The following is a 25,000-nucleotide window of genomic DNA, read 5'->3' on the forward strand; positions in this document are numbered from 1 at the left end:
AGGAAAAAGTTGGTGATAAGATATAAATGTTTAATTCAGGAATGATAAAGGCCGTGTGGTCAAAATCATTCAGAGAAGTACAGAAAGAAAGGGAGCCCAAGTGGAAGATAAGACAGAGAACAAATAGTTCAGGACTGATCACAGGAGTCATTAAGTGTAGAGGCATGAATTAGTCTTGTAGAGTTTGGGGAATCTTAAAGTGGACATCAAGAGCACAGCAAAATAGTCACATGCAAGTCTAGCCAGATGTGGATAGGATTGTGCTTAAAAAATGTATCCTTTCTAATTCCTGAAGTAGGAGGACAGGCAGACTAGGTGGTTCAAACATTTATTATCTTTATGGACTACAACTATAATTTTGAATGTACTTTCCTGTTAAAATTATGGAGTTAAAGTGATAGGAGTGAGAAACTAAGAAGATCTGCATCTCTCAGTGTAGGTAATTAAAATTAGGGCTGCATAAAAGCTATATACAGTAAACTCTCAGTTAACAAGAATTCTCAAGCAACCAGAAAAGAAAATCGAAGAAATACAGTACAATTTTCATGTGTTGCACCTTCCGTTTCCCCCGCAGAAACATACATTGTTTTTAGAGATTTAGAGTTTTAAAGAGGAAGATAGGAATAAAATCCCTCTCTCCCCAACCTAAGAGCAAGTCAAACCAAACAAATAGTGTAGGGTACAGTATTAGTCAGGCCTATTTTTAATAGTAACTCTCAAGCAACCAGAAACTACAGTTATCCGGCATCTACCAATCTCCATGGGTGCCAGTTAACTGAGAGTTTGCTGTATTGTGATCTACAGGTCATTTTTCTTGAAATAAACCTCTCATCTGTGTGTCTGTATTATTTTAATAATATCCGAGAATATGTCTGTATAAGCTATTTTTATGTGTGAAAATTTAGTTTGTGTTGAAGATGTACAAGTTTTTCTGAAATTATATCATTGAATTTTGGTTTTACTCTTCAGGACTGTATTCGACAGGCCCAGCCATCTCCACCTTTACAGACTTCTTCAGTTGGACAGCATGGAGAAAACCAACCTGCCCTTCTTACACATCAGTTACAGAGGTAAGCTGAAGGAAGATCCATTTGATTAAGCCGATGGTGTATAATCATTTACTGAGACTAAACTGGGGCTGACCAAAACCACATTTATGACCCGCAACTTGCAAACTAGATAAGAAAGGAACCCTTCATTGTTAAAAGAATATTTCTGATCTTTTTACTGTTTTAAATGCAGCTTAGAAAAAGACTAGGGTCAGTGTCCAACAGAGTTAGCACAAGATACGTATTTCTGGGAACATTATGACCTACTGTTTGTGCAAGAGATGGTGTTTGTATTGTTCTCAGTGTAAATATGCATAACAACACCTGTGTACTTCTCCCCATTGCAATTTAATAACACTTCTACATTTGCACACATTCCTTTTCCACTTTGTCATATATCCTCCTCCCGTTTTCTTCCTTCCACTACCTCTTTTACATATTCTTTCCTCTATATTTCTTTTTCCTTTCTCCTTGAATGTCATCATTCCCCACATACAGTAAGTCATTAGACAGGTACTTCCATGCAAGTAACCGTGATGCAAATAACTTAGATTACTCAAATGTAACTTGAGGTGTACTGTACTCTAGTTCTATTTTTGTTGATGTTGTAATACTATTACTTATTAAATTTGTAATATTGTCATTTATCTCTCATTATCACTTAATTTGAAGTCTAATATTGTCTGTTTAATTGTCTTAACCTTGTAATTGTTTGCCCATATGGACAAAGTTGTGCCTAAAAGGGTCCACAGACCAGTGTACCTATCCTGTGAACAAATATAAATAAAGAAACTAGGAGCCCTCACCTAGTCGAATTTTTACAAAATGTTAATCCATGATGAAAGACCTTGTCCAGACTGAGTTGCCCTTTTTTTAGATGCATAGATATTCATAGGTTCATAGGTAGATACTAGGCTATCTGCCCTAGGGCATTTATAAGCCTAGCCAGAGTGTATTTGGCTTCCGCCTCCCTATTAGATTAGCCTACTGTGCCTCTGTAAAGTAGGTCACAGAAGGTACCGTTTTAAGATTAGTTTACTGTGCCTCTGTCTAGCAGGGACACAGAAGAGATCCCAGGGGTGAATTTGCGATTTCCCATCCACGCGTCCAGATTTCGCTTGAAGAGGGTCAGCGAGGGGCCATGTCTAACATGAAGTGGGATTCTATTCCAGAGTGAGGGGAGCCTCTGGGAAATGAGCATGTCCTATTTATTTTTGTGCTGAGGTTTAGGTCCCTGGAGCGTGTAGCTCTAAGGGACTTGGATTTTTTGAGGTGGAGCATGTCCGTTAATTCTGGGTTTGACATGGCTTTGTACATCAGGCATAGATCGCCTCTGAGTAGGCGGTAAGCAACTGAGTAGAGCTGGAGTTTCTTTAGTCGAGCTGCATAGGACATCTGTTTGTAGTCCATGATCCTCTTGGTGAGGTACTTTTGGGGTCTCTCCAGTTGCTGCAGGTGTCTGGTAAGGTACATCCCAAAAGGGGCATTGTATTCAATTATGGGCCTGATGAGTGACGAGTAGAGGGGCACAATGACCTCTCTTGATCTAGATGCGAACCCTTTCGTGATAAGGTGGGCTATATAGAAGGTCTTTCTAACCACCTTGGCAACGTGATTATCAAAGGCGAGATTACTATCTACGTTGGTCCCCAAATCTCTAATCACTTCTTCCGTACTTAATGGATTACCACCTATGTGGTAATTTGTGGGCACCTTGTTTTTCCCAAAGGGGATGACTATGCACTTTTTAGCATTTAGCTTGAGGCCGTGGCTCTGGCACCAAGCATCCGTCTCTGTGAGACCCTTTTGGAGGAGCCTGTGAGACCCTTTTGGAGGATGCTTGTGTCAGCTGGAGATTCGATTATGGCCCCCAGTTTGCAGTCATCTGTGAACGTTGTCAGCCATAATCCCCCCGTGTTAGCCTGAACCTCAGAGAAGTATATACCGAACAAGAGAGGTCCCAGAACTGAGCCCTGTGGGACGCCACTTGTAACTGGTTTGGATTTGGACATGGCACCTGTGATTCTGACCATGTGGGTTCTATCTCTGAACCAGTTTGCAACCCATCTTGTGATATAGGGGTTGATATTTAAGCTGGTAAGCTTATTTATGATGCCCGAATGGGGTATTGTGCCGAAGGCTTTTGCGAGGTCCAGGTAGGCTGTGTGGACTACCTTGCCCTCATCTATGGGTTTGGTAACTGTTTCAAAGAAATCAACTAGGTTTAAGAGGCAAAATCTGCCCTTAACAAAGCCAAATTGGGTAGGGTCCAGTGTCTGGAGGCTCGCTCCCAATGTCTTTGTTTATGAGTTCCATGATAATACGCTCCATAGCTTTACAGACCAGACTAGTCAGGCTTATGGGGTGATAGTTTCCGGGGTCCGTTGTGGCACCACCTTTGTGGAGTGGGACCACTGTAGCTGTACACCATTCTTTGGGTACATATCCTGTAGTAAGGCTAAGTTTGAACAGTGACTTAATGTGAGGGTTCAGTTCTTCTTGGAGCTCATGTAAGACACAGCTTGGGACACCATCCGGTCCCATAGATGCTGTGTTTTTTGCTTTGGAGAGGGCAGCTTTCACCTGTGCATCTGTGATGTCAGGGAGGTTACATTCAGTTGGGATAGGCATTTGCTCTTTTGGGGGGGAAGGGGGGTTGAAGTTTGCGCTGAATCTGTCTGCCAGGATGTTGGCTATGTCTGTAGGTTTGGTATATTTTGTACTGTTATGCAACATTTCAGAGCATATCTAGGAGTTTCCGCCCATGTTCCTGACATAATTAAAGAAGGCCTTGTGATTATCTTTAGTGTCTAGGGCAATTTTTCTTTCAAAACTGGCCTTTGATGATTTTATGAGGGATCGAAGTTTCTTGCTAATACTGATCAGAGATGCCTTCCCTTTTTGGGATTTTGCTCTGTCATGTAGTAGCTTCCTCCTTCTGTTGTATAGCTTATTTATGGCCGGGGTCCACCAGACTGGTCTCCTGTTTTTGGAGGAGTGAGTCTTGGTTTTATTTGGGATAGCACGATCCATGCATTCCTGCAGGTGCTCATAGAATGCATTTGTAAAGGATTCTGCGGATTGGGCTGTATTATCCTCTGGCCCAATATTGAAGGCCACTGAGTCTCATGACCATTTGTCTTGCCAGTACCCTCCCTCTGGCAGCCCTTCCTTTCTTCAGGAAGGTCATACTGATCAATCCTGGAGTAAATTTGTAGATATGCCTCCAGTCATGTAGTTTATTTAGAAAGGAAGATAATGAGTTGCACTGCTTAACATGCAGGTTAAGTTTATCCCAGAGGCTTAGGAGGCGCTGGGTTATAAACAGTCCCTTCATTGTATTTATCTGTTGGTGAATATTTTGGTCTCTGGTTTTAGTATTGGTGGAGATATTGGACTTACAAAGAAACAGAAGGTCCAGGATACTTGTATCTCTAATGGTGAGGTAAGAAAGACCAACTTTCTCTCAAAACCGTTTAAGAAACTGAATAGGGGGTTAGAGCTTCCAGCTTCTCTTAGTTGCTCAAAGACTTTAGGCTGCTGATCTTTTTGGTTAGACCACTTATGTTTTTGGTTAGGTAACTTTGGGATCTTTCTAATTGTTTGATATGTTTATTGAGATAGATCCCAAAAGGAGCAGTAAACTCTACAACTGGCCTGATCAGTGCTGAGTATAGGAGTAAGATTACCTCTTTGGACATTTGCAATATTCCTTTGGCAACTAACTGGGGAAAATAAAAGTATTTCCTGACTGTTACATGATGGTTAAAATAGAGGAAGCTTTCAGTCTAAGAATTTATGTCCCTAACTACATTTTCATTTCACAGAGATGCTTTGTCTAGATAGTCTGATGAGAGAAGGGGTTGTCTAACAAAAGTGATAGTACTATACTTTTTAGCGTTTAGTTTGAGGTCATTTTCAGTACACTGAGTTTGCTGGGGTGAAGGTTTGGATGGCATAGGATGAATTAACCCCTAGTTTTCAGTTGTCTGCAAACTTGGTTAGCCAGTTGTCTTAACTGTCTGCTTGGAGATCTGTGAAGCAAATACCAAAAGGAGAAGTTCCAGAACTGTGCCCTGAGGGACCCCACTGTTCATGTTCATTCTTTCACATGAAGTACCTGCAACTTACAATGTGTGTTTTCTATCTTTCAGCCAGTTTGTTGTCCATCTTACCACATGAGTTAGTTTTTTAAACATTTAGCTTTTGTATGATGCCAAAATGAGGAATAAAGTATAAGGAGTTAGCCAGGTCTAGATGCATCAGGTGCACTGCATGGCCACCGTATACACTTTTGGTAACCCTGTCAAAGAAATTCGTCAGAATCTCTCCTTCACAAAGTCAGTCTGTTAAAGTTTTTAATTGCTTTTTACTTGTCTGCACTAGCTGATCATTTCATCCATTGTTTTGGGTCTTCTAAAGCATGCCTTCCTCCCCTGTACATGCCCCATTAGCCCTTAAAAGGTGGACATGAATGGGGCATTGTGACATCTCTTAATTCCTTGGGTAAAGAAAGTCGCAGGAAGTCCTGCCCCCAAGTGCATGCAGATGCTACCATCATGCCTGTTGTTCCAGTGGTGATTTTTGGTAGTACATGTTACCCCAAGACTTATGACCCCACCAGTCCACACCCAACAGGAGCAACTGAGCCAGGTAATGGCCTGCCATTTCTGTCCCTCCCCTACCATCTCCTGTATTGTTCATGTCACTAATTAAGCCAGGGTCATCTGGGTCATAGTCAGTGATTTATCTCTGTACTGCAAAGCTGGCTAGGATTGTGTTACTTTTAAGGCTCATCGCTGAGTGTTATACTCAGTGAAACTATGTTGTTATGGTTTGCCATACTTCAGATAAGCCTATTTTGCTGCATCCCATAATTCTAAACTGACAGATGTTGTTTGTTGCATTACAAGACCCCAAGGCACATTTTAAAATATTTCAGGATTTTCTGCAGTGCTGTAGACAGCAATTTACCATCTCAGGCAGTCATTTCATATGGTATTACTATTAATATGAAAATTATTTCTACCAGTTATGTAGTACTACTGTTTTGTTGTAGGGTGATTTACAACAAATATCTGAAGAGCTCTGTATGACCCTTTCAAAGTAGGCATATTTCAGTGATTTTTTTTTCTCAGAAATTTAGTAAGATACATTTCTTCATCAGTGTCTTTCATTACTGGTTGATGGTTACTTTTAGAGCCGAGTAAATTTCCTTCACATCTTCTGTAGGTTTGTATTTTTGCTATGGATGCAAGTATGCCTAAGGAAGCAGAAGCAAATACCTTTCCCTAGCAGCTTAGTCCATTAAACTTGTGAGGTTAATATGCCAATGTGCATACTAAAAGTTGTATTGTCACAATCAGCAAAACCTTTTGTAGTTTACATTGATAGTAGTGGGTTGATTTATGGCATATGTTTTAAGTATTAATTAGCTGATATTTTGAATTATTTTGCAGTTTTAAGTTGAGACATTTTTACTGTAAAGATGAGAGGGAATATGGGGTAGGGTGAGTGATTTTCCATTTTTTATTTACTTGGCTTATTGTTGCCCGAGTGATGTACTTTATTCAGGTCCATATATTGCATGTAGCAGGTCAAAACCATTGTGTTTACTGTGTCACTGTACTTTTGCTGTATTGGGGTTGTGCACTCGTAGGCTGAAAATATATGAGAGAGTACACATTAAGTTTAGTCTTTGTTTATGTACATGTATATTTGGACCCATCCCCTTTTTGCCATTTATTCATTCTTATCCCCATAGGTTTATCATGCCCACTACTGCAGTAACCCTTAGGTTGTATGGGTTGTGTCTTGCCCAAGACACCGCATCCAGCCAGCTTCTAAAAGCTTCTAGTTCTGTCACCCACATTTCCTCTCTGACTTCTCATTTGAGGAGGAAAAAGCTGCAGTCAGAGTAAAAACTGTTCAGTACTTTCTTGCTGAGTCATGAAGAAGCAACCCTTAGGTTTCACAAGAATGGTATCTGGCACTTCATCTCTTTTTCTGGCAGATACATCCCCACTGAGGATCTTCTCCATGCAGAAAATGTCATTATTTAGTATGTTTAACATGTAACTGTAATATTTTTTTTTGTTTACTTTAGCAGTTCTGGCCTTTTAAGAACTATAATATTTCTTTAATATTGGATGTTTCCCATCAGGGACCACTTTTTTAGCTTTGGTTATTTTTGTGACTTATTTTTTGAGGAAATGTACTACTAATGTAAACTTTGCTATGTTTAAGCAAACATTTTACGTGGAAGTGTCTATTTGGGAGGGAATTCTATGGGTGACATAGTGCTTGTGTTTTTGCTGTGACAACTTGCCTGCCATTATTTTCTGTTAGACTAATTTTATTCTAAATGGGCTTCTGACAGGAATTTTTTGTCCTACTTGTGTATAACAGTGTTTGGGAGACATTTTATGTGTGTGAAATAGCAAGTGCAGTTTGTGCAGAGTGTTTGACAGCTTAACTTTTGAGTGACTCGTTCTAGTGTTTTTGACTATATGAAGGGTTCTCCTCGGTCCCAGCAAAGATACTATTGTCTCTCTTTGTTCCATCAACAACAGAACAAAGGGAGACTATTTGACAGTTAAAATTGGGAGCTGATAAGCCACCAGGAATGAATGAAACTATAAATATGTTTCTTGAAAAGTAAAAAATTAAAGATTAATTAGTTATTAGTATGACATTTGTATATTTAAGAAAAGTTCTTATAAAAACATTTTTTGCATAGTATTTGTATTTTCACTTATTTTATGATATTAATATTGAACTGCTGTTTGATTGTTTAATTAGGGATAATTGATATCTTAATTGATTATATTTGTATAAAAAGGCTCATCTGTTGAATTGATTTTATTCTGAGGAAGTCTCTTTTGGGACAAAAGCGATAATAAAAGTGGTGTGTTCACTAAAGTTTATGGCTATTTTTCTCCTGGTGGTCCTTGCTCTACCTTCCAGTGGATTTTTGTATCTATCTGAATTACCATTTGGGTTATCCACTGCTGTAAATGTATTTACAAAGTGTCTAGTGACTGGATGATTAAATTCTCATACCTTTTAGGCACCCGTTTTCAGAGGATGTGCAACAGGTGCTAAAGTAGGCAAGAAAACCTTCTACTAGAGAATTTGTATTGGTATATGGAAGAGATTTTCTGGTTAGGGCCTAGTCAGTAACCAAGTCCCTATTAGGGATTTTGTACCACTAGTGCTCAAATATCTGTGTGAGTTACTAGTGTCTGGAATTTTGTACTCCTCTATCAACGTGGCCATTTCAAAAAGTCTGCATGTGGATCTTCCACTTTCTTCAGTATTTAGTAAAACAGTTTCTGAAAGGAGTGTTTCACATGAGACCACCACACAGGTTGTGCAGTTTCCTGGGATCTTAACTTTTTGCTGGGAAATTTAACCGCATTTCATTGCACTAACATCTCAAGAAGAGTATCTCAGCTACATGCTTTCATGATGGATGAAACGTATCTGGTCTTCATAGAGATTGTATGTCATTAAGAAAAAAGTCCTTCATCCAGGCCCAAAGTTTTTTCAGAGTTTACTTTGAAGGATGACTTCCTAACCGGGAAATGCCGAAAGACACAACAACAACTTTGAAGGATGACTTCAGTCTTCCAGTGTTCTATCCTTACCCATCAGAACCAGAGAGAGAGAGAGTATTCTGCGTACTCTGGACATGCATAGGCAGCTCAGGTTACTATCATGATGGAACCAAATTCTTTCCTAAAGCTGATTTATGTCATGACTAAGAAAAAAACAACAATGTTGAAACAGATTAATCTGATGTCTTCTTTATTCCTACTCACGAATGGGTCTCTGATCTGGCCCTTGGATCTGGCTCGGCCACTTATTCCTAACTTGGATCCAACTCTCAAGCTCTTCCCTTTACTCATAACACTCTGCACCCACCCCAGTACTTTAGATCTCGTTTACCACATTCAGAGCCAGATGGAAGCTCCGGTCTGTCTCTACAATTGATATCCATTGTCAGTTTTTCAGTATATAATAATTATAGCTTATTAGTGTGCTCTTCCTTTGTGTGTTAGTTCTCTAGTTTTAAAAGTGTTTAAAGTTTTGATAGTTAGGATTTTAGAGCTTTTTCTCATAGTGTTTGTCTTGTAACTTTTTTTTGGAGGTAAGGTAGTTTAGGTAGTTTGGATAGTCTAGGTAGTGTTCTTAGGCATATAGTTGTTAGAGCTGGTATAGTTTCTTAGAATTAGTCCTAAATAGTATGCATGTGTTAATTGATAGAATTTAATTGTACAGCTACTGTAGTGTATTCTTTGTTTTGGTGGGAGTCTATCATGTTTGTCCTCAGTTATGTCAGACAGACCGACTCCAGGGTTTCAACAGTGCACTTCTTGTGGGCACAAAATTCCGAATCAAGATGCCTAAAAGGTGTGTATCTACTGCTTAGGCACAGCCCATCTCAATTTGTACTGTGACATTTGTGGACAGGCAAAATAAGCTTTGGCATCCAAGGCTCAGACCCCCCTCAATGGCTTCGTCTTCCTCCTCCAAGGAGCCTAAGAGGAGGTCCCTCTGTGCCTCCCCGAGGGACCTTTTTGAGCCAAACGTAAATCAAAGAAAACTTCAGATCTATCTTCCTTGGATCTGAAGAAGTTTACTGCCTCACTGGATCCCCAGGCCTCTTTGGATCTGACTGAAGTTATCACCATATCTTTGCCTGTTCCTTTGGCTTTGGTATTGGATCCTAGGGCTTTGGATCTGAGAGTTTGAATTAGGTCTCCGAGTCAGCTAGCACAGTCCCCCTCAAAGCCTAGGCATTCCAGACCCCCCTCGTTGGCTTCCTCTAGGTCCTCCAGAAGCTCATCCGAGGAAGACATTGACAGGTTGTTAAGGAAATTCCTCAAGACCCAGATTCAGCTGGGGGTAGTGTTGGCTCCATCCCCTATGGTATCCATGAGCTTTCTGGCCCATACAATCAGGACGTCTCCTCCAATCTGGCCCTCTGCTTCGGAGTTACAGGTTTCAGGACTACTGAGTATGTCGGGGTCGGCACCAGGTGCCAGGGAAGCCACTTTCCTTGACTCCAGTAGTGCCCTTGATCAGCTCTGTTCCTATTCCTTCGGAGCAGAGTGGATCTTGGAGCCAAGATGTCAGCACCAGGTCTGGTGAACTGGGGTCAGCTCCGTCCTGGTCAGAGCCATCTCCTCCCCTGGGTGCTTCAGTCCTTGATAGTTCAGGTCTGATTCCCTCTGGAGGTCATGGATCCGGAGTAAGCTGTATCTCCCCTTCATTGCTTCAGCTCCAAGGGAGGCGGAGGACCTCTCTGGGCCCATCAGCCTTCCATGTAGTGGAAAAGGTAGTATCCCTTAATGAAGAACCATCTTCTCACATCCTGCAGCCTACCCCCCTCACCCCCTTTGGGTCATGGTCTTGACCTTACTCATCCTGCTTTGAGCCTTCTCACCCTGAGCAGTCTCCAAGCTCTTCCCATCCAGGAAGAATCCCCTTCTTCTGGTACTTCCCATGAGCATCCCATGGAAGAAGTCCGCCAGAAGAAGACATGCAAAAGGAGGCACATTGACTCTCTGATAGTCATTGACCAAAGACACTGACTTTGATGAGTGGGAAGGATCCCCTCGATCCCCACCTAATGACGTCTCCTTTGGAAACATTCTAGAGATCCTGAAGCAGGTGGGTGGTCTTCCAGTGTTCTTGGAGGCATTCGGGGCGGGACCATCTGCATCCTGGGTAACCCCCCTCCCCCCCCACGTATGACCTCATTGATTTGGTATCCTGTCAGATATGGAAGGAACAGAAGAACAGGATACCATAGAGCCTATCTCAAAACACCCTGATAGGTTTCTGCTCCCACTGGCTGATAGGAAACACTGGAGCAAGGGTCCTGTAGCTGATGCCATCTTGGTGGCAGTGGACACTAAAAAAGAACTGGCAGGGGAGACTGCCAATACCCATCTGATAACAAGGAGTCTAGAGCATTTGGCAGAATTGGAATACACTTCAGCCACTTTTGCGCTGCGGTCATTAAGTTGTTTAGCTCAATTTACCAGGCTACAGAGAAAACCAATCAAGGAGATCTCAGCTTCTCTGTCCAAGTCCATGCCTGCGGAGGAGCTTAAAAGACTTTCTCCCAAACTGCCCTCTCTGTCATCCATTGCTAACTTCTTGATGAGGCTAATTTCTCATACAGAGGAAGGTACTTCTCGGGCTTCTGGTTCAGGCCTATCCCTAAGAAGGCACACTTGGATGAGACTCTGTGATTTCACAGAGCCCTTCACGGTGTCCATTGTTAATGCCCCTTTTGACGGCTGATATCACTGTTTGGGCCTTCAGTTTGAGACACTCACCCACTGCGAAAAGGATGGGAAAACCCTTTCTGCTGTGGGGATTAAATTTTCTACACCTCAGAGTTCTTTTTCGAGGAACCAATGTGGAGGCAAGAAAATGTGGTTCCGAGATCACAGAGGTCTTTCCAGGACCCGTGCAGGGAGCAATCTTCCAGAGGCAGAGGAGCAGGGTTTAATGGTCGACATTGTCCTAGAGGCAAAGGAGGCCCACAGAAGTAGGGCTTCAGGGATACCTTCCCTGACAAGCCCTATCAGCGCTCCTGAGGTGCTGCCCAACTGTCCATCTCAGGAAGCAGACTTGGGTTAACTTTCTTTTAGAAAGCCTTCTTTCAGAAGCCTGAACACTCTTAACAACCAGTGCATGGGTGCTAAATGTAATATCCAGAGGCTATTACATTCCCTTTTCACTTCCTCCTCCAAACACCAGCAAGAAACTCCCCAGTGTACCACATGATCACAGGGAGCAGGCAGCACAAGAAATTCCAAAATTGCTGCAAAAGAGAGTAATCCAAAAGGTCCCGACCAAACAGAGTATTCAGAACTTACTTCCGCTTCTTTTTAGTGCTGAAAATGAAGGGGACCGAAGACCCATACTGGATCTAAGCAAATTGAACCTTTATGTGAAGAAGTCAAAGTTCCAAATGGTTACAGTTCAGTCCAGTCTGCCACTGTTGCACAAGGACAATTGGATGTGCTTATTAGATCTCAAGGATGTGTACTATTACATCAGAATAGAAAGGTACTCCAGGAGATTCCTGCACTTTGGGCTGGGAGACAATCCTTTTCAGTTCAGAGCACTGCCCTTTGGAATCACCACAGCCCCCTGGGTGTTCACCAAATGCATGGCAGTCGTAGCAGCTCAAATGAGACTGAAAGGATTCTGGGTGTTTCCCTACTTAGACTATTGGCTGCTCATCGCCCCCACAAGGCGTTAACTTCTTCAAGCCAGAGACTATCTGATTCAAATATCACACTCCCTGGGCATCGCCATAAATTTAGACAAGTCCAATCTGACTCTTGTGCAGAACCTAGAATTCTTGGGAACACAGTTGAACACAAGGGATCAAATAGCTTCTCTCCCCACTTCACCATATAACAACACTGAGGAATCAAGTTTCGAACTATTATCCCATCCATCCCCCCCACATGCCTAGTTTACAAGCTCTAAGGTTGATGTTGGCAGCGATCTTTTTGGTGGTTCTGGCAAGGTTCGTTATGCGAATTCTTCACACATTAGCAGTACAGTGGCCTATACTCTACCAACCTTTGTGTGTTCCTGTCAGACTGACACCAGTCTGCAAGCGTCATATTCATTGGTGGCTTCTGTCAGGCAACCTCTTTTTAGGCAGGGCTTTCTCGATTCCACCTCCAGTGACCACAGCTGGTTCCCAGTTGGGGTGAGGGCAGCATGACAAGGGAAAGATGGTCCAAGGCACGTGATCCCCTCAGGCAACCGTGATGCATATCAGTGTCCTCAAGATGAGAGCAGTCTTTCTAACATTGCAAACCTTTCAGGATGTTCTCCCTTTGTGGACCATTGCAGTTCACACAGACAACATGATCTGTAGTCTGGTACATCAACAAGCAGGGAGGAACCTGTTTTTACCTCTTGTGCAGAGAGGCCATGATGATTTGGGAATGGGCGTTATCTTCGGACTGCCTTCTGGTTACAACTCACATTCTGGGTGGGGGGGGGGACCAAACAGCTGGCGGACAGACTTAGCAGATCTGTTTCTGATTCCGCACAAGTGGTCCCTCAATCAATGAGTGATGAACACGATTTTCAACTGCTGGGGTCAGCTTTGCTGCAACCTTTTTGCTTCTTCCCTCATTAACAAATGCAGCAAGTTTTTCGCCCTGATCCCTCCTCCAAAGGAGTCTCTGAGGGACACACGATTGGCCCCCGGGCCTCTTTCATGCGTATTCCCCTCTCTCGCTCATCCCGAAATTTCTTCAGAAGGCAAACAGGCTGAAGAGCTCAGTCATCCTCATTGCCCTCTTTTGGCCTTGACAAATAGGGTTCCTCTTCCTCTGGTCTAATCTAAAATGTCATCCATGGATGCTGGAGCCAAGACAGGATCTCCTCTCTCACCCATCATGATTGTGACATCCCAGTCTTCATGCCCTCAAACTGACTGCGTGCTTTCTCCACTTCCAACTGTAGTAAGACAGTCCATGCTTGCTTCCCAGGTTCATATCATCATCTTAGCTTTGCAAAAAGGTTCTGCTAAGAAAGTCTACAACAGTAAATGGAAAAGGTTTGTTGTTTGGGCTGCTAATAAAAACATTGATCCCTTCTCTGTACCAGTTTCAGATCTTTTACTCTTCCTTAGTACCCTGTTTGAAGGAGGAATACGTTTTTCTACCATCAGACTTCAGTTAGCTGAAATTTCTTATTTTCACATGGCTAGTTAATCCCACTTCTTGTCTACCTTTAGATTATTCAGAGCATTTATGAGAGGTATCTTTTTACTGAGAGCCCCGCCATTAAACATCCTTCCCCACTTTGGGACCTCACCGTCATGCTCCAGGGTTTGACTCAGACACTTTGAACCAGCAGCCAGTTGTGACTTGAAGTTTTTGTCATGGAAGACCATCTTTTTAGTAGCCATTACTTCAGCAAAAAGGATTTCTGAGGTACAGGCATTATCTTCTAATTATCCTTGCATAATCTTTCATAAAGATAGAATTTCACTCTGTACCAAACCCTCCTTTATGCCTAAAATAGCTACAGAGAGCAACATTATCCAATCTATTCAGTTGCCAGTATTTTTCCCAACTGTTCCAATAAAGGAGAGTACATTTTACATCTCCTTGATGTTCATTGACAACTACGTTTTTATTTGCATAGAATGAAACGGCACAGGAAGTTAGACCAATTGTTCATAGATTTTTCTGTTAACAGATTGGGTCAAGCAGTTTCAAATATCGCATCGGCCAAATGGATCAGTAACTGTATTACCTTCATTTATTCTCAGAGAGGTTTAGAATTACTTAGACCTCCAAGAGCACATTCTGCTAGATCTATTGGCTACATCTTCTGCCTTTCATCCAGAACTTCCATTGATGATATATGTGCGGCAGACACCTGGTCAAACAATCATACCTTCATTGCACACTACACATTGGATGTGGTATCTAGAAACTGGGCTTCTCTTGGCTCAACGGTACTCATGCATATCCTTCCATGAGGGCCACCCAGGAACCATGTAGCTGGGAACTCGGACTCATTCATGAGGAGAAATGAAGAGGACAACATCAGATTAAAAAGTCTTGTCTTATCATAACCTGGCATTTGTGTTGTCCAACTTCATTCCTCCTCACTTTCCCACCCAATCATCCACCTGCCTTAGTTTATGGAGGCTCTAGGGGTGATTGTGGGATACTTGTGTTCCTTGTCTGAGCCTCCATTGCCTCTTTTTCCTTCTTGTCTCTCTATCCTCTCCTTTATATCTGTGGAGGGCAATTCAGCAAACTCGATCTGAAGTATTGGAGTGGGTGTAGTGTATTATGGATAAAGGGAGGAGCTTGAGAGTCAGATCCAAGTATGGAAGATGTGGCTGAGCCGGATCCGAGGGTCGGATCCAAGACCCATTTGTGAGGAGGAATGAAGATGGACAGCACCGATGCCAAGTTATGGTAAGACATAACTTTCTCTTTCCAGATAGTTGTCATTGGCTATTGCCTTTTTGATATCCACCATGATGTATTAGTTCCAGGGAGTATCAACATACACTTTGCAAGAGTTTTGTCTGTGATGACATATTGGAAAGGGGTGGAGTCTTGAAGATTTCTAGAGGCAGCTTACATGGTCTTCTGTACATATTTTTGCAAGGCATTACAAACTGGATTATTTCTCTATATCCAGGATTGACTTTACTAGGACTATTCTCCAGAGGCTTCTGAATCCATATCCTTCCTCCTCCCATGTTAGATAGGCTTTGGTAATCAACGCATATAGCCTAAAGGGTACTGCAGCAGTGGGAGTGATGAACATAGTACAGTTGTGTAAGTTGCACTTATCCATAACAATAGATGTTCAAATTCTGCACTGCTGCATTAATCACAGCCACACTCCATTCCCCTAATATTATATTTAGTTATTGTTTGGAAATAGTGTGGTGGTTATTTCTTGTTTGTTTCGTACAAGATGGGAATTGTGGGAAGGAGCTAGAGCCTTTGGATGCTGGCCACTTCTGTCTTGAGCAAGACACAACCTATGGAGCCTAACGGTAACTCCAGCAGTGAAGAATGATAACGTGTACAGTTATGAGCAAGTGCAGCTTACACAACTGTATTTTTCTTAGAATTCTGGGAGAGAGAAGTGAGAATGTTAGATTGTGTGTGTGTGTGTGTGTGTGTGTGTGTGTGTGTGTGTGTGTGTGTGTGTGTGTGTGTGTGTGTGTGTGTGCGCACACAGTCTTAACACCTCCGTCACCCCTGTGACCTGGAAGGCACAGCAAGACTGTATGATTCTGCATAGGCACAAATCCCAAATACTTTGCTTGTGCACTCATTGGCAGGCTTGTGACCAGGAGCGGCCTTAGGGCAACTGGTGCCCTAGGCAAAAGGGCTCCATGGCGCCCCCCTCACATGACCTGGTGCCCCCATCCTGGTCTACCTACACCAAATAAATACTGGAAAAGCACCCCTGCTACAGCGACGCCCTAGGCGGCCGCCTAGTTGGCCTATGCCTAAGGCCGGCTATGCTTGTGACTCCCAGTCCCATTTGAGTACTTGGCCTTCTTCAGGTGCCATTTCTGCTTATGGACTTCACCAGCACTCTTTCTTAGGGAAGGCAGAGATGGAAGTTGGCTGTTCACTCCCTAGTCAGCTGCTGCTGTAAGCAGATCTGCTAACAGAACCCAGGTCATCCCTGGTATAGTCAGAGTCAGAGTTGATGATTTGCAGGGCTATTTTGTTTTTACTGATTTAGAGCACATATCAATTTATTTTTTTATTTATTTTACATTTGTTGACCGGGCTAGTCTAGCTGGATATATGTCCATTTTCAGTAGAGGCCCGGGGAGAAAAGCTCCACACATAACATAAGCAAGACAGATAGACACATAGTTAATAAAGACATTACACATAAAAATATACATTTAAATCAACTAGTAATCAAAAATCAGCATACATTAAAGGAACTCAAAAATTTAGATTCATACACAATGTTCTCATACTACAGAAAACATCAAAAGAATTCTGTAGAATCTCACAACATTCTATGAGAACAAGCATTTTGGCCTTTGGAGTGGTGGAAAGAAAAGCAGCTAGCTTTAATTTTACTGACACCACACCTCTGAAGTGTCATATCTAAATGTTTGTACAGTGGTGTTCATATCTTTTGTATAAATTTCACTTGGTCAGATTCACTATGAAAGTCAGAAATTAGACTGCCATTGAATATAATGCCTGAAGTGAACTCTGCAAATGTACAACTGCAGATCAGTTATGGAAAATCATTTATTATTGTCATTTTTTTTTTATTTTATTTATTTGGGTTCAGGAGACCAAGGATCACTGCACCCCCTCACGTGGGTGACTTCGACTTGCACACCTCCTATACCTACATTTGTTAACCGCACAGTCAAACTACACTGAACAAAAGAGAAAACATCTGTTAAGGGTAAAATATGGCTGAGACAGCTGTGACCTAACAGTAGACCCAAAATATTGATAAAGTATTCTGAATGCTATGTCTCAGGCATTTTTTAGCAGGAAATGTACAGTCAAGCAGATGTACCTCTCACAGCTGGTTCTATCTGCTGAATTCCTTCCAGCTTCCTTAGTCTTTCTACCTGATTGTACTGTCTTTATTAATCCCTGGTTGTTACCACTGCACAGTTTTGCTGAGTTTTAGGATGTTACAGAGGCATAGTCAGGGAACTTTAATTTTTAACACCTTCATTAACTTCACATTGCACAGTGTCATGAGTAAAAATACTGTTCTAAAAAAAGAAAAAACACTGCAGATATTTTTCTATTTTCTGTGTTATACATACATGATTTCTTTCTTAAGAATTACTTATCATTTTAACATTATATAGATTGCTCAAGTCATGCCTTCTGTAAAACCTCACTGCTCCTCCAGAAAATTATTCTGAAAGTATTGTTTCCACAGATTCCATTTATTTCTATGTAGTTTGTCTCTTTCCTTTTCCTAAGATCCCATCTCCAGTTATTTTATCTTCTTTATAACATTTAACAACTTTTTAACTTTTTGTTGAGGTGATGCCATTTCATAATTTATTTGTTTGTTTACCAAATAAGCGGGCTGGTCTTCCTTTTTTTTTTTTATTCACATCCTGGTCCCCAAATAGGGCAAAATTAAAAGCAGATGTAATACAGTTAAGTTATTGTTTAGGTAAGTTGCAGAAAATATACAAAAATGGAAGAACATTCTCCAAGGATGCCAACTATTTAAGCTCCTAGACAACCCGACCTTCCCCTCACCAGCGGCTTAATTGATTATTCTTTCTCTTATAGCCTCAGAAACCACAGCCACTCCTGTCACACACTGCAACACTCCAAAACTAAATTCCATAGTACAGATCACTGCTTTTCTCTGCTGCATCTAACACACTGGGAAGTAGTCCCCCACAAATAAAAGATACCTCATCTTACCCTAAATTTAAGGCTCAATTGAAGGCCCACCTCCTCTTATCTTCCAAATGTCTTTGCCTCTCAGCCAACTAAATTTTTGTTTCTCCTACTTGTAACACACTTACTGTCGCTCATATGGCACATTCTGTTGCACCAACATACACGTCTCACTCATATAATCTTTTAGCTTCTAATGTTATGTTACAGATGTGTATTTTTATTACGCTCTTGCTTTATAGGTTCATAGGTAAGTACTAGGCTAACTGCTCTTGTGAGCCATTTTAAGCCTGGCTAATTTCCCTTTTTCTGCTTGAAATAACCTATCCCATTTGGTTATAGATTTACTTTATCCATCTCATTGTTGATAATTATATGTTACCCCTAATGAGAAAAACTGGGATCATACCATATATAATTTGAGGGGACCTATTCGGCTAAAGCATTTAGGGGCTGCCTCTGTCCATTAGTACTATGGGGCAGTTCTGTGATAAGTTTTCTGTTTCCCATCCCTAGATTTAAGTTGTGCTTGAATATGTACAGGGATGAACTTTGTTTTATGTGAATGGGGAGTGTGTTCCAGAGCAGTGGTTTCCTCTGTGAGATACACTTGTCTCTCCAAACCATTATTTATCTCACTAAATGCAAGTCCCAGGCTGAGAATGAAATTGGTCACTGGTAATCAGCGCTCTACCACAGTAAACAAAATTTAAATAAAAATAAAAAAAATAGTTGCTAGAGTAACCATTCGCATTGACATAATTTTCTGAAAGATATGAAGTCTGAAAAGTCAAGTGTATGTCATTATTAGTCACTGCAGTCATCTGTGATTTGCCAGTTCACATTTTGTGGCACAGTCCAAAATATAAAGCAAAGTCAGGGACATTCTACAAAATCATGAACATTATCAAGTTATTTCACTTTATTTGACTAAAATGCATACTACTTAGTCAGAGTTTAAATTGCACAAACGACAGAGGTTAAGTTGCTTTCATCCACAGACAGACCCCCCACCCCTTATTTAGTGACTGCATTCCTCAAAGATTTGCTAGAAAAACACATATTTTATGACCAGAAGATATGGGGTAAAGTCAGAGACAATTTCAGTTTTGTTACACACGAGCAGTAGGTTAAGAGTAAATATGCCAACTTTAACAAAAATGCACTTTTGGCCTTAAAGGCAGACTTTACAGTCTTGTAATTTGCTCAGTTTACATTGCTTTCATTCAGAGCCAGCCCACTTATTTAATGACTTCATTCTTCGATGCCAGAGTAACCGCCCATATCTGGTTGCCTGGTAGGATACAAAAAAAATAAATAAATAATCACTTGCCTCGCATTTATTACCATGATGTGGTAATTCTCTCAAACTGGTAGTCTGCAGTTTTCCACAGTAACATTTAGTATTCACAGGCTTTCTGCATGTTCCCATTCTAATGAGTCATGGGATAACAATGACCATAAAACTATGTCACTCTATATAGGTCTACATGAGCTGTTTGTTTATTTACTAATTTAGTAGAGAAACATTATCTTTACTTAATAAGTAAATAATTAAATGAAGCACCCAGACATGAACAGCTGCATTGGCTAATGCTGCGCATGTGAAAATGGTAGTACATATCACCGGTAACTAAAATGAGTTAGCAGTGCAGAACATAACAAAGCTTTTTGAAATAAAAGTGCTTTGTTGATTCCAAGTGGCCTTTCAGGTTGCCCCTGGTGACAGGTGCTTATTTTTGGGGATATGGAGGTACATACAGTATAGATTTTATAATTTATAGTGAAATAGGAGGTGCACCATATGGGAGAATTCAGTTTGCAAACTTGACATGGTAATAAAATACCTGAAATTTCAAGATGAACAGAAAGATATAAATATTTACAGTTAAACATATTTTGCTTTGCCAATGGTCTAAATATTTGAATGGGCTACTGTTGGTTAGCCATTGTCCCTATTTGCATTTATTGTCAAAAAGAGTTTCTTAAGCCTATTTTTTTTCTCCTTGCCAAGCTGTTAGCTACTTTGCATGCTCTCCCATGGCTTCTGCTCACTCACCATACTGCCTAAGGGGAGGGAAGGGGATTGGGAAATGACTTGCAACTTGAGTATTACCTGTGGTGTTTACCACAGGAGCTGTGAAGTAAAGGTAGCAGCTGATTAAAGTTGCATGCATACATTGAATGCAGGTCTTTTCCAAAGCCCACCCTTTTCTCCAGCACATGCTAACATCTTTAAAGTAGGCTGGGACTTGTGAGTATTCACCCAGCCTGAGTCAGTCTCTAGGACAGCAGTTTCTTATATACCCACCACAATGCCCAAGCCCATGATCTTCATATACTTCTTCTTGTCCAACCCATTTGTCTCAGCACAGTGATTTTCAAGTCCTCTCCTCCATCAGGACTTGAGAGATTCTCCCAACATGTTGCATCCACTTCATACAGCTCCATTAAGCACCAGAGCCATTAAAAAAAAAAAAAAACTCAAGTCACCTAGAATTTAGTCAGGGATTCATCCCTGTATGCTACTGGAGCTGGCTGAAATCTATATTTTCTGATTTCTAAACTCGTTTATCATAACATTATACTGAAGTTCTCTTGCCATGCATCCCAAGTAGAGTTGAGATTAGGAGAGTGGAGTACGTGCTTTGGTCTGTGTAATCCAGTGAGTGGTGTAATCTGTAATTTGAGTTTTACCCCTGCCTCCATGTAATCCATTTTGAACTCAACATCTGTCTCTGTGTTCTCAGGAGGCACTGTAAGCTGTTTATCAGATAAGTAAGTATCTGCTGTGATGCGAGGAATTTCCCATCCTTTCTGCATCTAGAAAAGCAGCCTTTGAAATATTCTCTGATTTTTCAAGCTAGATCATCTTATTTTGCCATGGTAGTACTGCCATAGTTGGTCGAGGCATCTTGTAAAATGCTGTTAGACTAATCTTGCTGAGTCATTGTTTTGTGCATAGTAAGTAGAGAAAAGCATTTAAGTGTGAAATTATGAACAAACGTTTACATGTACAGTTTTTTATTGTAGATTATGAAATGATAGGAAAAAGTTCCATATTAGTTTTGCAGAGATGTCACTGAAATCCTTCAGCCGTAAATTCCTGCCTTTCTTGTGTAATTTACAGTGTATGTTACTGCATGCTGTTATGGCCTCTGGTGTTGAGAGATTATTAGTAAAATGGAGCCTGTAATAGGTTCATAGGTAGGTACTAGGCTATCGGCCCTAGGGCCCATACAAGCCTAGCCAAAAAATGTACCCTGGCTTTGGCCACCCAAGAAAATTATTTTCCTGTGCCCCTGTCGAGCAGAGCTACAGAAGTGATCCCCAGGGTGAATTTCCCATTTCCCATCCAATCATCAAGATTTTTCTTGAAGAGTGCTAATGAGGAGCTCTGTTTGACATAGATAGGTAGTCTGTTCCAGAGTATGGGAAGTCTCTGGGACAGGAATCTATCCCTCCAGTATGTTCTGTTTATTGTGGTGACAAGGTTTAGGTCCCTAGAGCGTGTAGCTCGGAGGGATTGTGATTTTTTTAAGTGGAGCATGTCCAACAGCTCTGGGTTTGACATAGCTTTGTATGTTAGGCAGAGATCGCCCCTGAGTAGGCGATATGCGATGGAGTAAAGCTGTAGTTTTTTTGAGACGGTCTGCATAGGGCATCTGTTTGAGGCCAGTAATACTCTTTGTGAGGTATTTCTGTGGTTTTTCCAGTTGTTGTAGATGTCTTGTGAAGTACATACCAAAAGGGGCGTTGTACTCTATAATGGGTCTAATGAGTGATGAGTAGAGGGGAACAATGACCTCTTTTTTCTGGATGAGAATCCTTTTGTGATGAGATGAGCCACGTAGAAGGATTTCCTGACCACTGTGGCGATGTGATTATCAAAGGAGAGACTACTGTCCACCTGTGTCCCAAGATCTCTTATCACATTTTCGGCATTAAGTAGACTACCAGCTATGTGGTAGTTCATGTGTACAGAGTTTTTACCTTGTTTAGTCTAGTGAGTGGAATATCAGTGTGCCTGACTATAGTCACCTATGACTAGAGTGTTGGGTGCGTTGTTATGCCTTATGGGCTGTGGTTGAGTGGCACACTGAGTTTGTGGGCTATGTGTCATTTGGGTTGTGTTGGGGGGTGGAGTTTGCTTGCGTTTATGCTTTGGATGTCCCTGATGCTTGGGCAGGTTTTTATTGAGAGCCTCCACGAATGTAGGTGTGTATTTTGTGTTTCCATGTGTGTGTTTTGGTGGTGTAGGTTTTGAGGGACTATGTGATGAGTGTGGTGTGGTGCAAGTGTTTATCTTATCCTCTTGACTGTCTAGTCCAGTCTTGGGTGAAGAGAGCTTTGCTTCCAGTTTGGCTATATAAGTGCATCTCTCACAGGTTGTAGTGTTGGGTGGTAGGAGGAGAGGGTTGTCTGTGTACATGAGGCAATTGCTGCATTGCCCCCAAGATGCCCAGATTCATCAGGTAGACAGGAGAAATCACTGGGAGCTGACCCTTAGACATGCCTGGATAAGTGCTTATTTATTAAGTAGTAAAAATTGCTTTCCACAAGACAAGTGAGGAAAGTTGAGTGCTGTAGAAACTTGCAGCTTATGTAGTGCTTACAATGAGTTCTGAACAAGTGCTGAGTTCAAAGAAACAGATTTGAGTGCTGAAACTAGAAAACTGGCTAGTTATAATATGTATATTATATTATATAATGTTTTAATCTTAACCGGGAATCAACACATTTGACTTTGTTTTAGCCTTGTTTGGACACCATCTTACAGATGATAGATGTCTAGAGAAAGTCTACCCACTTATCTAAGCGGATATGATTCATTAAAGTCTGTCCAGTCAGAACTGGACTGTAACTTTGTATTAGCATTTTTGTGTGTGTTTGTGTGTCTGTAGAAAACATTTTTCCTGTCTTCTGTGTCTGTCAACCATCAAGCTACTGCCACTGTCATCCATTCATTTCCAGTCTCCTGCACAAGGACTTTTCATGGAGCAGCTATCATCCAGGCAGCTATGAGTGGTATTTCATAATTTCTGATCTAGCCCCTCCCCCAGTGGCTAAAACAGAGGGTCTTCCATGCTTTCCCTTATGGGCATTCACATTCCCAACCACACCACTTGAAGGCTGCTATGCAGGCATAGCCTACTAGAGCCAAGTATATGTCCCTAGCCCATTATGCTACATACCAAACAAGTGCTCTCTCTCTCTCTCTCCATCTCCAGTAGGTGTTGGCATTCCAGTGAGGTAAGCCACATTCCCCCTTACAAAACAGCAGCGAAAACATTGGCTGTTCACTCCCACCCTCCTCCTCTTCCTGGATGCTACAGTGCCCAAGCCACAAATTGACATAGGATCAAATTGATCATAGTCAGGGCTTCATCCCTCAGGCAGAGAGCTGGACTGGCTGTTTTGAAACTTAACCAGCATTAAATAAGTAAAATGAAGTTTCCTTATGAAAGGGTAGTTACTGAGTGTGGAGGAAGTCATCCTCATGTCCTGTGCAGGGAAAGACACCTGCATCCCCTTTCTAATGTATTCTTAAGCTAGGAAATCTCAGATAACATTTGCTGTTTAATGTCAGTAATGTTTCTGTAGATTTGGCTAATATGAACAGACTAAGATTCAGCAAATTATTCATTGGCAGTTGACTGTACTCCCCAACGTGCATATATGTACCTTTGTGCACTTTTTTTATGTGTGTGTTTATTACTTTATTAGTATATGTGAGCAGAGTTTTTTGTAATCTTTATTCTACTTCGCAGATGTTGAAAAATCTTTATTTGAAATGCCATTCCTTTCAGCAAAAGTACCAAAAACTTATTTAGGTTCTCAGGCCAACAAATCATGTCACTGTTCTTAACATTCATTTAACTTTCATTTCACGTGTTCACCTTCTATGAATTTCATTTGATTGGTGGTGGTAGTTTTACCAGCTTTTTATCTTTTTGATGGTAGCAAATGTCAAACTTCTTGATGGTTTTGTTTGTCACATACTGTGGTGATATTTTAAAAAAAATTATTTGTAAGCATTACAAAGGAGTACACTAGAGTCTAGTACTTATTAGAGTGAGTTGTAAGTCATGTATTAAAACAAGTAAGTTAAGTAAAATAAGACTAAGATATAAATTAGTAGGTCAGTCACCTGCAGATATTGTAATGCTTAAAGTGAAAGTTACTCTTTTTCTCACTTAGGTTACGAATTCAACCCTCAAGTCCACCTCCTAATCACCCCAGTAACCATCTTTTCAGGCAACCAAACAACAGCCCACCACCTGTGAGCAGTAGCGTTCTGCAGACTCATGGTAATTGGATTGAAAGTTTAAGCAGGGAGTATTTTATTTCTTTCTACAAATGTTATTATTGTACAGTTAAGTGATTTTAAATACCTCTTTGATTTTATTTTATGTTTGCTTGTTGTCTTTTCTGGTCTTTGGTTGGTTTTCATTTTTCTAAAAGTGATTTGCTCACATTTCTTATATAAATATAAATAAATATATAGATATATACATATATATATATCTGTGTGTGTGTGTGTGTGTATATATATATATATATATATATATATATATATATGTATGTGTGTGTGTATCTATAGATCTATATATATGTATATATATATTGTGTGTATGTGTCTGTGTGTGTGTATATATATATATATATATATATATATATATATATATATATATATATATATATATATATATATATATATATATATATATATATATATATATATATATATATATATATATATATATATATATATATATATATATATATATATATATATATATATATATATATATTAAAGGGGGGGCCCGGGGGTTTTTTTTAAAATTTTTTTTTAAAACCCTTTTTTTTTCCCCGGGGGTTTTTTAAAGGGGGTTTTTTCCCCCCCCAAAAAAAAGGGCATTAAGAAAAACCCCCTTTTTTTTTTTTTAAAAAAAATTTTTTAAATTTTTTTTTTTTTCCCGGGGAAAAAAACCC

The 25,000-nt window shown here is 40.7% G+C and overlaps 1 protein-coding gene across 1 annotated transcript in view; it reads left to right on the plus strand.

Annotated features, from left to right (window-relative positions):
* Positions 1 to 25,000, plus strand: part of SIK3 (SIK family kinase 3) — a gene marked incomplete in the record, with an annotated part of 4,425,276 nt that overhangs the window by 3,756,807 nt on the left and 643,469 nt on the right. The window contains 2 exon segments of the mRNA XM_044080968.1: positions 970 to 1,070; positions 24,206 to 24,315. Of these exon segments, the coding sequence (XP_043936903.1) occupies positions 970 to 1,070; positions 24,206 to 24,315 (211 nt within the window).

The sequence above is a fragment of the Protopterus annectens genome, chromosome 8.part0, assembly GCF_019279795.1.
Source record: "Protopterus annectens isolate FY-2018-M chromosome 8.part0, PAN1.0, whole genome shotgun sequence".
In the NCBI taxonomy this organism is placed as follows: Eukaryota; Metazoa; Chordata; order Ceratodontiformes; family Protopteridae; genus Protopterus; species Protopterus annectens.